Genomic DNA, 16,542 nt, shown 5'->3' with positions numbered 1-16,542 from the left:
TATCTTTTGATTCCACCCATGGTATAGTAACAGTGAACACCCATGTTGTAAACAAGTAGAACTTAATATGTGAAACAACTGTTTTTAGACTTCAAACAAGAAGCAGATTAGAATTGTGGTCCCTGAGAGAGAGAAAACAAGTAAAGTAAACCAAATAGTTTCCTCAGTTTTGTGTCTGAAGGTACAATCTGGACCATATGGCAAGAAAGGGTTCCCATAAAAAGCACTGTGGTCTCACTGAGTCAAGGAGACAGAGTTTAGAGGGTGTAGGGAGGCCAAAATGGTTAGAAATAGCAAAGTAGGGTTCCTGTATTGTTTGACATTTCTTTCTCTCTCTTTTTTTAATTCAATGTATTTTATTTTTTATATTATTTTTTATTGATTTCAGGGAGGAAGGGAGAGGGAGAGAGATAGAAACATCAATAAGAGAGAATCATTGATCAGCTGCCTCCTGAACACCCCACACTGGGGATCGAGCCCACAACCTGGGCATGTGCCCTGACCAGGAATCCAACCATGACCTCCTGGACATGACCTCCTGGTTCATAGGTCTACACTCAATCACTGAGCCACGCAGGCCAGGCCGACATTTATCTGGAGAGGCAGAGTAATTCAATGGAATGAAAACTTTGAAAACAGAAATGTCCTAGGTTTGATATCCTAGGTGAACCTCTTAATATCTAAGTGACCTTGGGCAAGTTATTTAACCTTTCTGAAACTGTTTAACTGTTTTTAAAGAAGGTGGGTTTTAATAGGAATTATGCTTTTGTTCTGAATTTAGATGTGGTTTATATAAAGTTCCTGACAAAATTTGGATGCTCAATAAAAAGCCATAATTTTAGTATTTCGTGATTACAATAAATATGCAATGTGATAAATACCTTTCACATGTAAGGCTCATTTACTCTTTTGTGTTATTTCCTTAGGAAAGTCTCATAAATGGGATTACTGGGGTCAAACTTTTTTTTTTTACTTGGGTATAAACATTTTTATGGCATATAGAAACACTGACTCAAAATGCTTTGAAAAGGTTTCCTTCAATTACACAGCTACTAACAATGGATTGCATCACTTACTGTATCAGATACATCTTATAGTCACCATAAGTATACTATAATGTGAAATATTTTTAACTGTTTTAAATTTCTTTCTGTGCAGTCTGGACATTTTTCCTTTTTGATTTGTATGAGAGACAGCTCAGGCCCACGTGGGTTGCGGACTGCACTCGCGGACTACACATCCCAAGGTGCTCCGCGGCGGACTGACAGGAAATCTCCGGAGCATCTCCCGCCTCCACGCCGAGGCGAAGAGGTTCTATCCGGGGCTTTGGCGCTTCTCTTTCCTTTCGCGCCGGTTGCCGCTGCGGAGCGCGGCGGGTCCATGTGCGCAGTGAGCGGTGCTGTTCCTGGCTCAGAAGCACCCGAGCCTTGGGGTTTTAGCAAGTCCGCGCTGCGATGGACCCCAACACCATTATCGAGGCCCTGCGGGGCACCATGGATCCTGCCCTGCGGGAGGCCGCGGAGCGCCAGCTTAATGAAGTAAGGACGCCGGGCTGGCGGCGGCGGGCGGTCGGGCGGACTGTGTGGCAGGCCGATCCCTCCGGGCCTGGCTAGGGACGCGGACAGCGTCGCTTAGGGGCTCCACTGGAGAGGTGGGGCGGGGACCTGACGGCGAGTGCCACGCCGGGACGCCGCGGGCTGCTGCGGTGGCGGCGGCGGCCCAGACAGCCTTTGCGTCGGGTCCCGAGCTGGGCCTCTGGCTGCGGTCGAGGCACGAGGAACCGGCTGGGGCGAGGCGGGCGTGACGGGCTGGACACATGGCTGGGTCGGGTGGCCGTCCGTCCTCTGGCTCCTTCCCCGGTCGTTCCTCGCGCCCAGGAGGGGGCGAAACTCGCTGGGAGGTTTTTCAGACGTTTCCGGGAGCAGTCTCGCTGGCGCCGGGTTCGGAGGGGCTCCTGGGAATGCAGGACGGTTCCTTTGGGAGCTGCGCCTGTCAGCATGTCACTTCCCTGGGCCGATCGGTGACCCGCACAACTTTCTCCCCCAGGTTGACCTGCTACCGAAAGCTTTCACCCGCCCCTAGCAGATTGAGGAGAGTGCGGGAGTCTGATTCGCTCTACCTCTGGCGGCAGGGCGGGCAGGACGGTGTAGTGGAAAGTGTCAGGTGAAGTGCACCCTTCTAGGTAGAGCTGCAGCACTAACTTCTGGACTGACCTTGGGCAAGTCGCACCTTTTGATGCAGAGTTTTTTCCATTCATAAAATTAGGCCACAAGTGAGAGTGCTTGAAACTTGCCAAATTCCCTGTCAACTCCCAGAGGATGGTGTTCTTTCCCCCCCATACTTTTTGGGGACCACTCCTTGGAAAACAGACTTAGGTGGACATTTTACTACGTTCTATCTTTAGTTTCATTCTTTGTTTCTAAATTTCTGCAACTTTTTATATATGTGTGTATGTATATGTTTATCCGCACTAGAGGATAGATGTTTATTGATTTTAAGAGAGAGAGGAAGGAAGAGAGAGAGAGAGAGAAAGAAACATGAGGGATTGTCTTTCGTACTCACCGAACTAGGGATCAAACCCGTAACCTAGGTATGTTCCCTGATTGGAATGGAACTCTTAAAAATTATGAACATTGACTTAATAGAAGCTTCAGGAGTATTTCTAATTGAACATCTTAAGTGTACAATGCTGTTTTAGAGATCCCTGCCCTTAAGGGACTTCTATTTTAAGAATACCACCCACAGAGTTAGACAAATTAAGTCTAAAATTTTTTTTTTAATGAATTCTTTTTTATTTTTTAATCCTCACCCAAGGACATGTTTTTTATAGATTATTAGAAAGAGTGAAGAAAGAAGGATGCTCCAACCAACTGAGCCACCAGGCGAGGTCAAAGTAAAACTATTTTACAAGTGAGACCATCATTAGATCATACTGAGAGTGATACCCTAATTCTTAGGCTTCAAGTAACCTTGGGAGGAGCTTAGATTTCTTTTGGGTACAAAAAAATGAGCTGAAACAAATTCCCAATTTGGACCATTAGTAAACTATAGATGGGAGTTATGGATCACTTTATTATATTAATATATTTTTACTGATTTCAGAGAGGAAGGGATATGGGGAGAGAGAGAAACATCAATGATACAAATCATTGATCAACTGCCTCCTGCACGTTCCCTACAGGGGATGGAGCCTGCAACCTAGGCATGTGCCCTGACCAGGAATCAAACATGACCTCTTGGTTCATAGGCAATCATTGAGCGATACTGCAGGGGCTGGATCACTTTATTTTGGATTTGTTTTATGATAGGTTAAAATGAACATTTTGATTATGACAATGTATTTATAAGCCTACACACTCTAAAAGTTGTCATAGCTATATCTACCATGACGTTATTCTAATAACATATTAACATACTTGCATATAATTATTAATTTTATTTTTTAAAATATATTTTTATTGATTTCAGAGGGGGAGGGAGAGGAAGATAGAAATATCAATGATGAGAGGGAATCATTGATTGGCTGCCTCCTGCACGCCTCCTACTGGGGACTGAGCCCGCAACCTGGGCATATGCCCTTGACCGGAATCAAACCTGGGACCCTTGAGTCCGCAGGCCGACACTCTATACACTGAGCCAAACTGGCTAGGACTAATAATTAATTTTAAAAAGTGTTATTTGGAAGAAAAAGTTGGTTCCCTTGTAGATAATTGGATAAATACTACTTCCTGCAAATTTGAAATTTATCCCTCAAACAGGTATTGAATGTCTAGTTCTGTGTTCTAACATCTTGTAATAGAGACCTGGGTTAAGTATTTCACAGCTAGTTTTTGGAAGATAAATAATCAAAACAGTATTCAAAGCATTTTTTTTTTTTTTAATTGAACTGCTAAGTTGCTGTTAGGGTTTTGGAATACTGTGGAACAGCCAATTCTGTTTATCCTGTCAAAGAAAATTTGGTATCTGGCCTGCATTTTTGTGATAGCTAGCTATTTATGTTTTGTAAATTTCTTTCAGTTACTATACCTAGATTTTTTAGAATTTTCCTAAGATAACCTCTCAGAATATTTATTCTCATCTCCAATCTTCACTTTAATGAAGTGATTTCATTTGAATCCTTTTTTGATTAATTTTCTGTGGCAGAACTTTGATTTAGGAAATAGATTCCAGATAAATCTTGAAGAAGCTTGACTAGTAAAAATGAGGAAGTCATATTTTATTTCTGGCAGGCTCTTCTTGCTGGGCTAAGATAGGATGAACCAATCATTCCATGATGTCTCAACTAAAGCTATATTTTGGTTCATTTAGTTAAAAGAAAAAGATCATTGACATTTGAATGAATCTCTTCAACTAAGTGAAGTAATCACTAACTGTAAAAATTATAAATGTTATCAAAGTATTATAGTGCAAATAGTTATTTTTAAAAAGTGCTCCTGCCTCAGAAAGATTGCACTTAATGATTCCATCTGCTTGGAGCCCCTATTACTCAGTTAGCTCCTAGACTTGTTCTCTCAATTCACTTTATCACTGTTCAACTGTCTCCATGTCACTAAGGAGTTCTCAGACTACCATACTCCCTATCTCCCTTCGCCTGTTTATTTTCTCTATAGAACTGATTTATCATATATCATAAAATTTTTTAGTTTCCTGAGGTCTGAAATTTTTCTTTTGTTACTGCAGTTCTTTGTTAATGTTAAGCTTTATTGACTTATTATAATAACAACATAGGTTTTAGTATGTTAAACCACCTCTTCCTCAAGGATTTTTGAGGTATTTATAAATTTTTTTATATTACATACAGATTAAATTAAGAAAGCCATTAGACTGTTAGAGGCCATAGTAAGAATTGTTTGGCAGATATTGTTAAGATACTTAGTATTCCCCACTGACTTACTCTACAGTATGTTATATAATTTTTTTTGAGCTGCTATTATAATTATAACAAACTTGGCTTCAAAGATTGGAGAAAACCATTTGTACAAATAATATTGTAAATATAATTAAAAACCACCTTATCTTTAAGAATAAAACCTGAAGAATTCTGTACTAGCTGGGGTATCCTGGGAAAGTTATTTAATCTCAAAGTGTCGTTTTCCCAGTTTATGAAATGAAAGAAGTTAGAGTATGTATGTCATTGTGTTATGTGGGTTGAGTGAGATGATGGCATGTAAAAAATTGCAGAAAGTGTTCAGCATTTACTAAGTTCTCCAGATTATTTGAACTGCCAGTTGATTAACCAATCCAACATACCATACTTTTTATTTCCTATTTTACTCTTAACTAAGTAATACATCTCATTGGAAAATCATCAGCACTAATCTCAAAAAAAGACAAGTAAATGTTCTTTGGACACTGAGATCACTAAGTAGATAGCATTACTGTAACATGAAAATTGGCACAATTATAAGCACGCTGCCCTGGCACATTATAGTCTCTCAGTAAGTAGTTCTCTTGCATTCAGCAAATAAGAACTTGAATAATAGTCAGAAATGTTAAGAGCACTCATCTTTGAATCTTTAAAGTAGATTTGTGTTACCGGGACCTGTTGCTTCTCATTTAAATTCTGAACTTTGAGGGCAATCTGCTTGGATCCCCTCTCTGTAACAGGGAGCTTTTCTGTAATAAAATTCTGCTTTTGCAAAACAAACAAACAAACAAAAAAACCATGACACTTTGAGATTGACTTCTGTATACCTAGAAGTGCAACTTTTAAAAACTTGTATCTAAAATATGACATTTGCCGAAACCGGTTTGGCTCAGTGGATAGATTATCGGCCTGCGGACTGAAAGGTCCCAGGTTCGATTCCGGTCAAGGGCATGAACCTGGGTTGCGGGCACATCCCCAGTGGGAGATGTGCAGGAGGCAGCTGAACGATGTTTCTCTCTCATCATGTTTCTAACTCTATCTCTCTCCCTTCCTCTCTGTGAAAAATCAATAAAATATATTTAAAAAAATAAAATAAAATACGACATTTGATATTCATCCAGCATTGTTTATTATGTTCCAGAGACTATTTGCTCTGGGTGATACAGAGACTCTTCTTTATGTACATACACACACACACACACACGTATATATCATACAGGCCCTGACAAAAACTTGGTTCTTCACTTAAGAGACATATGAAACATCTCTGAAGGTTTTTGACAGATTATTTTAATAAACAGCACTCTTTGCTCTCTTCCTGCCAGTGTTCTTTAGTGAAAGACTTTCTAAGCCTTTACTTACGCTGCTCATCCCTCCTGTTAAGCTCTTATCACCCAAAACTAAAATGTTTCCCATCCATAAGTCTGATGAATCTCATTTTATTTTTTAAAAAATATATTTTATTGATTTTTTACAGAGAGGAAGGGAGAGGGATAGAGAGCTAGAAACATCTGTGAGAAACATTGATCAGCTGCCTCCTGCACGCCCCCTACTGGGGATGTGCCCGCAACCAAGGTACAGTGGGGCCTTGACTTACGAGTTTAATTCGTTCAGAGACCGAGCTCGTTAAGGAGTTTTGACTCAAATTACTCTATCAACTCGATGCAAAAAATCGGCCGAGGGACACTCGTAAGTCAAGGCCCCACTGTACATGCCCTTGACCGGAATTGAACCCGGGACCCTTCAGTCCGCAGGCCGACGCTCTATCCACTGAGCCAAACCAGTCAGGGCATGAATCTCATTTTAAATGCCATCTTTCCCCACTCTGATTTTTTGTGCTAGTGTAAACTAGAAATTTGTCTTTGTTTAACACTAGAAAGACTGAAATTTAGTACATCCCTCTATTGCCCAAAAGCAGTCAAAATGACTGCATTGTGAAAGAATAATATCGGAGCACTCTTCACTTATGTTCCTTAGCTTTTCCAATAACTCACTTCTGTTCGACATTTCTTTCATGAATTTAGGGCGCAAAAGAAATAAAATAAACAACTTATTAGAACAAGTATCACTGCATAAAGATTCGAATAACAAGTACTAGTTTAGCTTATTGAGCAACTGCAACTTATCAAGTATCGACAATTTATCATGTACGGTAATCGAAAAAAAATGAAAACTGTTATTTCAATACAGAGCCGAACTGGTCATATAAGAAATTTACTCAATTCAATAATAAGAGTCATTTGATTATTTAAAATTTCCCAAGCAGTCAAAATGACTGCTTTTGGGCAATATAGGTATAACACATATATATATATATACCGGAAATGAAGGAGGAGGAGGTAACTACAATTATTAATAAATGCATTTATATGTTGTACAAAAAGTCACAAAATTCTAAGACATTGTGTCCTTATATACATAATTGTTTTTCTAATTGAAATTAAAAAGCAGTCAAAATGACTTCCTTGGGCAATCTAGTGTTAAACATCTAATTTTGTATATTCTTCCTTATATTTTAATTTTATTTAAACTAGGTGATTGCTGTCCCTTCTACTATAAAGTTCGTTGGCCTGCAGATTCAAGGGTCCCAGGTTCGATTCCGGTCAAGGGCATGTACCTTGGTTGCGGGCACATTCCCAGTGGGGAGTGTGCAGGAGGCAGCTGATCGATGTTTCTCTCTTATCGATGTTTCTAATTCTCTATCCCTCTCCCTTCCTCTCTGTAAAAAATCAATAAAATATATATATATATAAAAATTTTATCTCCAGTAGGAATTAAATCTTTAGGTAAAAAAATAATTTTTTTAGATCCTAAAGTATTAGATGAGAGTATATACTCAACAAATAATTGTTTCTGTTATTTAAAATATATGTGAGTGCCTGTCATGTGGCAAATACTGTCTTTGTGATCCAATAATGTACATAAAGTCATGGTTGTCATGTAGCTCACATTTGAACTGAAGTGTTTTTTTTAAAATATATTTTTATTGATTTCAGAGAGGAAAGAAGAGGGAGAGATAGAAACATCAGTGATGAGCGAGAATCATTGATTGGCTGCCTCCTGCACGCCCCCCACTGGGGATTAATCCTGCAACCCGGGCATGTGCCCTTGACTGGAATCGAACCTGGGACCCTTCAGTCCATAGGCTGACGCTCTATCCATCGAGCCAAATGGGCTAGGGCTGAACTGAAGGTTTAAAAAAATACATTTGTATTGATTTCAGAGAGGAAGGAAGAGAGAGAGAAACATCAATGATGCTCTAGCCCCGTGGTCAAACTGCGGCTCGCGAGCCACATGCGACTCTTTTGCCCCTTGAGTATGGCTCTTCCACAAAATACCACGTGTGGGTGCGCATGCGGTGCGATTGAAACTTCGTGGCCCATGCGCAGAAGTCGGTTTTCTGCCTGGGTGAGTCTATTTTGAAGAAGTACTATTGATATTTAGCTCTGTTGACTAATGAGCTTGCCGACCACTGCAGAGTCCAGCCAGTTTGGCTCAGTGGTAGAACGTCGGCCTACAGACTGAAAGGTCCCAGGTTCTATACCAGTCAAGGGCACATCCCCAGGTTGTGGGCTGATTCCCAGTAAGGGGCCTACAGGAGGCAGCCAATCATTGATTCTCATCATTGATGCTTCTCTCTCTCTCTCTCTCTCTCTCTCTCTCTCTCATTTCCTCTCTGAAATAAAAAAATATATGTATTTTAAAAAAGAAAAGAAACATCAATGAGAGAATCATTGAGTGGCTACCTCCTACACACCTGACATTGGTGATCGAGCCCACAACCCAGGCATATTCCCTGACTAGGAATCGTACCATGACCTCCTGGTTCATAAGGCAACTCTCAACACTGAGCCACACCAGCTGGGCTGAACTGAAGCTTTAAATGTAATGTTAGGAAACAATTTTTTGAAATATTTATTTTGAATGACAATTTCCAGTCTGGTTCATTTAATAGCAATGTCTCTGTACTAAGCACTGAGCTAAGTTGTAGATATAAAGAAATTCATGGCCGAAACCGGTTTGGCTCAGTGGATAGAGCGTCGGCCTGCGGACTGGAGAGTCCCGGGTTCGATTCCAGTCAGGTGCACGTGCCTGGGTTGCGGGCACATCCCCAGTGGGAGATGTGCAGGAGGCAGCTGATCGATGTTTCTCTCTCATCGATGTTTCTGACTCTCTATCTCTCTCCCTTCCTCTCTGTAAAAAATCAATAAAATATATTTAAAAAAGAAAAAAAAGAAATTCATGATCCCTGCCTTTCTGGAGCTCCATAGTCAACACAACCCTCATATGTGGTCAGGGTTATAATAGAGCTATGTGTAAGTTTTAGATGAGGAGGATATTAAATTTGACTTTGGTTAAGGCAGATATGATCTCAGCATCAATATTCCCTCATACTTGCAGCCAAGAAAAATGCCCTAAGTGGAATTAGAAGGCTTACCCAGGAGCCTTTTAAACCATCTATTTCTAAAGCTTAGTGTGCTAAAAAATGATTATGTAGGCAGAAATCTTTCTCACATTCTTTATGTGAAAAAGTAAGTGGCTTAGCTTTGATTAGTTTCTTGGTATTTTATGTTTATTATTAAATTTATAAACTACCCTGAGTCTCTTCTGGGATCTTCACACATGGTGACTATTATTACTGTAAGTTATATATTTTATTTATAAACTAGAGGCCCAGTGCACGAATTTGTGCACCATTGGGGTCCCTCAGCCTGGCCTATGGGGTCGGGCTGAAACTGACTCTCTGACATCCCTGAGGGGTCCTGGATTGTGAGAGGGTGCAGGCCAGGCCGAGGGACCCCACTGATGCACGATCGGGTGTGGCCCATCTCGCTCAGTCCCGATTTAATTTAATTTTCCACAAAAGTGCAAAAGGTATATATAATTTTGAAGACAGTATGTAGTCTGAGCAGGTAACATTCTTTAATTAAGAATATTGCTAAGACCTGGCCAGGTGACTCAGTGGATTGGAGCATCCTCCTGTATACCAAAAGGTGGCAGGTTCGATTCCTGGCCAGGACACATATCCAGGTTGTGGGTTTGATCCCTGGTTGGGAAGCAACTGATTAATGTTTCTCTCTCACCTCCCTCTCTCTGTGTCTCTCTCTTCCTCTCTCTCTTAAAATCAATAAACATTATTGGGTGAAGATTTAAACAACAAGAAGAAGAATGTTGCTAAGTGGATACTGTTTTGAATTTGGGAGAGACAATGTCCCTGGATACTTTGGCTGTTGGACTGGAAGTTATTCAGTGACACAGCACATTAAAGATCTGAAAGAAGAAAGTACTATATTAATATTTGTAAGAAAATAATTTTATCTTTCAGATATATTGGGTGTATATATCATTTTACTTATTATTTGTTCCTGTCATTGGGACATTAATGATAAGTTTGGTTTAAAATGGGATTTTCTTTTGGTCACTAATATAATGTAAAAGTTTTAAAAACTCTTTAGTTGGAAAGCATTTGAGTATCACTATTTAATGAAAGACAGGAGGACACAGTAAAGAACCTTAGACTTGATTTACCACTATGATGATTTAACCTCACTGTGTCTCATATTTCATCTAGGCAAGATAAAGTATTTGCCTTTGTCAAATTCTTCAGTAAAGCAGAAAGGTTAGAAATCCCCCCACTGTTGAAATTATCTGGTTGTATTTATTTTATGTAAATTCCGATGTCACAGCGCCCTTAAAGCCTCTCTCTCTGCCCTAACCGGTTTGGCTCAGTGGATAGAGCATCAGCCTGTGGCCTGAAGGGCCCCAGGTTCGATTCCCGTCAAGGGCATGTACCTTGGTTGCGGGCACATCCCCAGTAGGGGGTGTGCAGGAGGCAGCTGATGGGTGTTTCTAACTCCTTATCCCTCTCTCTTCCTTTCTGTAAAAAATCATAACATATATTTTTTAAAAAAATGCAAATTGCAAAAATCTATTAAAAAAAAAAAGCCTCTCTTATATTTTATTGTTTTTTTACAGAGAGGAAGGGAGAGGGATAGAGAGTTAGAAACATCCATGAGAGAGAAACATTGATCAACTGCCTCCTGCACACTCCCTGCTGGGGATGTGCCCGCAGCCAAGGTGCATGCCCGTGATCGGAATCGAACCTGGGACCCTTCAGTCCGTAGGCTGACGTTCTATCCACTGAGCCAACCAAACCAGGGCGCCTCTCTCTCTTACACATTAAAGCCTCTCTCGCTCTCATACATGGGTGTTAAAGTATAGTAGCTAATTGAAGGCCTGTTTGATTGCATTCCAATGGAGAGAAATAATTAAAAGTAATCGCTTCAAGAGTAAGCATTAAAAGAGCGACAGTCCTGGCCAGTGTGGCTCAGTCGGTTGGGCATTATCCCGTGCACAGAGAAGTGGTTCTGCTGCCAGTTGAATTCTGGCCAGGGCACATGCCTGGGTTTGGGACTCAGTCCTCATTAAGGGGTGTGCAGGAGGCAGCTGACCCATGCTTCAATATCACATAGATGTTTCTATCCCTTCCTCTCTCTCTCTAAAATTCAATTAAAATATTTTTTTAAAAAATAGCGACACTAGGTGTGCATTGGAAAATGTGGGTCTAGAGGGGAAACTGATATTGGAGAAAACAAGACTTAATTTTTAAGTCTAGTTTGATGTGCTGGTAATCATCCAGGAGAAAATGTCTGGTAGGTAGTTAGAAATGTGGGATTGAAGTTTAGGCGAGAAAGCATCAGTGGAAAATTAAATTTTTTTCTGCAGGTGAATTGAGAGAAAGGAAGTATGATCCAGAGATGTGGGGTGGACTGAAGGGCTATACATTGGGCCCTGCCCATTTTGGGGACTTTGAGAGACATAGGAAAAAGGAGACTGGAGAATTGTGCATAAAAGTAGAAGAAAGCCAATAAAAGGAATTTTAAATAAGAAGGTTGGTTGTGGGCAATTTAGTTTCCTTTTTCCTTAAACGAATTTCATAAATTTTCTACCAGTAAACATGAATTACTTTAGTAATAAGTAAAAGGCTATTAGGGGAAGGAAAGGGTTGTTGACATTTCAGACAGAGAGGTTAAAGTAAAATGACTTTTCAGGGAGAAAGCTTTTAAAATACATATTGTAAACTTGGAAAAAGCAAGTAACCCTGATTACAGGGTTACTGAGTAGAATGTTAGCAAGGGAGTAGGGAAAAGATTGTAGGTTAAAAGGGTTGTAGGGTCAGGGGAGTGATTATGTGGATAGATGTGTTTTTCCATATATTTTTTTCTTTTGTAAAGTTAGACTTTATATGGGGAGGGGGAGCAGGGAAAGCTGCCTGTGGAGTAGTTTTTCAGGCCTATTATGGCCTGTTATAACAATAATAGTGTCCTACCTGTAATGTTTTATAGTCACCTATCCTATTACATTCTTTACACTGCTTCAAGACCTTATCTTCCTACAGCATAGATCTGATCATGTAAAAACTTTCCCAAAAAAATTCACACTTACTAGATCTTGATGTGGGTATAATTTGCCTATTCATTTTTGCTGTTCACTATTCTCTTTCGTTCTCCTAATAATCTCTTTAACACAACCCATACTTCTTTTCCTTTTAAAAATCCTTTTGCCTGTTTCTATGGGTTTAAGTCCTTTAGCGCCTAACTCAAAATTTTACCTGGTAGTCCAATTGGAATTTATTTCCCAACCTACCTTATAGTGATCTTTTATCTCTGTGGTGTCTTGCACTTAAGTACAAGTAAATGGAGTGGAGTTAAAAGAGATGGAGTTGGAACCCTTGGAGAATTTTGATTAGATGAATTGAGGGTGAATGTTGAATTATCTGGGCGGATGATAAATAATGACAAGATAAGAAAATGTCTAGAAAGGTTTTTGTGTTATGATTAGTAGCTTTTAAGCTTGAGTGTTGGTAGTTTTAGCTCTATTTAATGATGTTTAATGGCCAATTTGTTTCTATAGTTCTGGAGTCTGTAATTAGTGCCAGCACTCAGAAGTTACATTTATACATTGACACAATATGTTTATTGTAGCATTTTCTGAGGACTATATCAAAGTTTGCCAAGCAGTTGAGAATAATACCATTATTATTCAAATTTTAAAGAGTTTTTTGTGATATTGATGCTAGTGATATTTTACTTATTTTTTTAAATTACCATAAAAAATAAAGATTTTTTAATATATGATAATACATATAATAATAGTTAATATGTGATAGAAATTCTTTTAAATATGTGATAGTTTGCTATACCCAATAATGCCAGAAAGTTGTTGATCATCCAATGACTAGAAAAATGATTTTTCTAAATTTGAACATTTAATGTATGACTTACTTGATTTGTGTTTTATAATGGTCTTTTTATTTTTTAAGTTTTATTGAGGTATAATTTACATTTCATAAAATTCACCTGTTTTAAATGTTGAAAATTAGTGAGTTTAGTAGACTTACAACTATTAACCACAATCCAGTTTTGGAACATTTTCATTACCCCAATAATTACTTAATCCCCTATCCCAGTCCCAGACAGTTGCTATCTATTTTCTGTCTCAATTTTCTTGGAAATCTGGTGTCTGATATTCAGTTTTACATTAAGTACATTTATTACCTTCTTTGGGAAAATTACAAGACTTCCTGCGTTAGGCATTTCAACAGCATGGAAATGAATATGGGACAGGTAAGTAGATGTCCCAGGTTGAGTTTGTTAAATTGTGCCATTCTCCCTGACTGAAATAATCCTTTCTTTCTTAACCTTAGTCTATTTAAGCTCAGTTGTCTGAAAGAAATACTTTTTGTCAGTTTCACTTTTAGATTTATCCTGTATTTTGAAGGCAAAGTGACAAAAATAAAGTAATTAAATTATTTTCGTAGTTTAGTTGTAAAAAATAATTTTATTGAGTTCAGCCACATAAAGGATCCAGTTTAGTGGGTTTTAATATATTCAGAGTTATGCAGTCATCACCACAAACTTCAAACTGTTTTTCCCTATACCTTCTGTTCTTGGCTATTTTCTGTCTGTATAGATTTATCTTTTCTATACATTTCATATAAATGAAATCATATGATACGTCTTTGGTGACTGGCTTCCTTCATATAGCATAATGGTTTTAAGGTTCATACATGTTGTTTCATGTATCAGTATCTCATTTATTCTTTTTACTGCCAAATGATATTCCATTCTATACACACGTATGCCGTATCTTGCTTACTTATTCATCAGTTGATGAACATGTGGGTTGTTTCCATTTTGGGGCTATTATGAATAACTAGAGGCCCGGTGCACAAAAAATTTGTGCACTCGGGGTGGGGAGAGGAGGTCCCTCAGCCCGGCCTGTGCCCTCTCGCAGTCTGGGACCCATCGGGAGATAACGACCTGCTGGCTGAGGCCTGCTCCTGGGTGGCAGAGGGCAGGCCCAATCCCTAGGTGCAGCCCCTGGTCGGGCTCAGAGCAGGGCCGATTGGGGAGTTGGGGCACTGCCTCCTGTCCTGCACAGAGCAGGGCAGATTGGGAGGTTGCGATGCCACCCTCAGTCACGCTCAGGGTAGGGCCGATTGGGGAGTTGGGTCACTGCCCCCTGTCACACTCAAGGCAGGGTCAATGGGGAGGTTGCAGCGCCACCCCCTGTCACGCACAGAGCAGGGCCCATCAGGGACATTGGGGCTCCGCACCCTGTCACACCCAGAGCCCGCAGGGCGATCAGGGGTTTGGTCGCTGCCCCCTGTCACACTGATCCCGGTGCTGGGAGGCCTTGCTGCTCCGCTGATCCAGGGGCCAGGACGCCTCTCGGCTCCGCTGATCCCGGGGCCAGGACACCTCTCGGCTCCGCTGATCCGGGGGTCCTGAGGCCTTGAGGCTCTGCTGATCCCGGCCGGGAGGCCTCTCGGCTCCTCTGATCCCGGGCCAGGAGGCCTCTCAGCTCTGCTGATCCAGGGGCCGGGAGGCCTCTCAGCTCCGCTGATCCCGGCCAGGAGGCCTCTCGGCTCTGCTGATCCCGGGGCCTGGAGGCCTCGCGGCTCCGCTGATCGCGGGGCTGGGTTGCCTCTCGGCTCCGCTGATCTGGGGGCCGGGAGGCCTCGCAGCTCCGCTGATCCAGGGCGGGAGGCCTGTCGGCTCCACTGATCCCGGGTCCCTGAGGCCTCTCTGCCCTGCCGCTTCAGGGCTGTTTGGCTTCGCTCTGCTTGGAGCCTGAGTATGCAAATTAACCGCCATCTTTTAGCTTCTATAATTGAAACATTGTATCTTTTGGAGTTGTTGCTTCAGGAGCTCAGAGCCCCGCAGCTGCAGAAGGGGAACCTTGGCTTCCTCCATCGCTGGGGCAACCAAGCCTCCTGTTCTCAGCTGCCTGGCTGCCAGCCGCCATCTTGGCTGACAGTTAATTTGCATATCGCCCTGATTAGCCAATGGGAAGGGTAGCGGTCGTACGCCAATTACCATGTTTCTCTTTTATTAGTGTAGATACTGCTGTGAATGTTCAGGCAAAGGCAGTTCTGTTGAAATTTTTTTAATTGAGGGATAATTTACATGTAGTACAAAGCTCAAAAATATATACAGCTCTGTCAATTTTTACCTAGATAACCACCATCCAGATCAAGATATATATAAACATATATATATAAAATATTAAAATAAAAAATAAAATGAAAAGAAAAAGATATGTGTGTGAGAGAGAGAGAGGGGGGGTGAGATTTATATTTCCTTTAGACTCTTCTCAATCAGTACCTTTCCTCCTTTAGGTTACCATTATTCTGACTTTTGTTAGCTATAGATTAGATTTGCCTGTCATTGATCTTCATGTACATATAAGAGAATGCCATTGTACCCAGGTAGATTGACTTCATAATATGTTTTTTGTTTTAGAACTGTATGGCTTAATTCTGTAGGTTGGTTTTATTTTTTTAAGTTGTATAGTATTTCCTTGTATGGATTGTGCCACAGTTTGTTTATAAATTCACCTGTCAATGGACAGGTATTATTGTGGGCATAAGCACTTATTTCTCTTGGATACATAAAATTGAAATTGCTTGGTTATAAAGTAGATGCATGTTAGAAACTGCCAGTTTTCCAGTATGGTTAATATATATATATATATATATATTGCAAATTAGCTGGGCATCATGACTGGCTCAGAGGTAGGCTGCATCACGACCGCTCAGGAGGAGCTGCACGCGCAGATGGGCAGGAGGGGACTGCGTGCCACCCCCAGCCCCAGCAGACACACCAGGGATGGGAGCGTGCTCCGAGCGGCCGCAGTGCGACTCAGAGCACGCCCCCAGTGGGTGGCGGCAGCGGCCGGAGCAAAGCAGCCCCAGTCCCAGATGCCTGCAGAGGCTGGAGCAAAGCAGTCTGGGCCCCGAGTGCCTGACAGTGGCAGGAGCAAAGCAGCCTGAGTTCTGGTGGGTGACAGTGTCAGCCGGAGTGAAGCAGCCCAGGTACCGGAGGGAAGCTGGTGCTGGCAGCCAGGGGAAGGAAGGCTTTTTATTGCACGAATCTTTGTGCATCAGGCCTCTAGACCTATATAATAAAGAGCTGATATGCAAATGGCCGTCACACCGTAATGGCTCAGACACAACCTTAGGGAGAGAGGAATGGGACCAGCCAGGCTGTGGCCCGGGAGAGGGACAAGCCTCCCGCCCTGCAGTCCCAGGCGCCAGCGGCTGTGCCTGCGGCCCGGGATAGGACAAGCCACCTGCCCTGCAGTCCTGGGTGGCTGTGGCTGGGACGAAG

The 16,542-nt window shown here is 41.4% G+C and overlaps 1 protein-coding gene across 1 annotated transcript in view; it reads left to right on the top strand.

Annotated features, from left to right (window-relative positions):
- Nucleotides 1-1,277: 1,277 nt before the first annotated feature.
- The window catches only part of IPO7 (importin 7), a 61,566-nt gene continuing 46,301 nt past the window's right edge, over nt 1,278-16,542 (top strand). The window contains exon 1 of the mRNA XM_081099099.1: nt 1,278-1,538. Within this exon, the coding sequence (XP_080955225.1) occupies nt 1,455-1,538 (84 nt within the window). The 5' untranslated portion in view covers nt 1,278-1,454. The remainder of the gene's footprint in view (nt 1,539-16,542) is intronic.

This window comes from Myotis nattereri (genome assembly GCF_964212035.1).
Source record: "Myotis nattereri genome assembly, chromosome: 9".
Lineage (NCBI taxonomy): Eukaryota > Metazoa > Chordata > Mammalia > Chiroptera > Vespertilionidae > Myotis > Myotis nattereri.
This window is presented reverse-complemented; position numbering and strand designations above follow the sequence as displayed.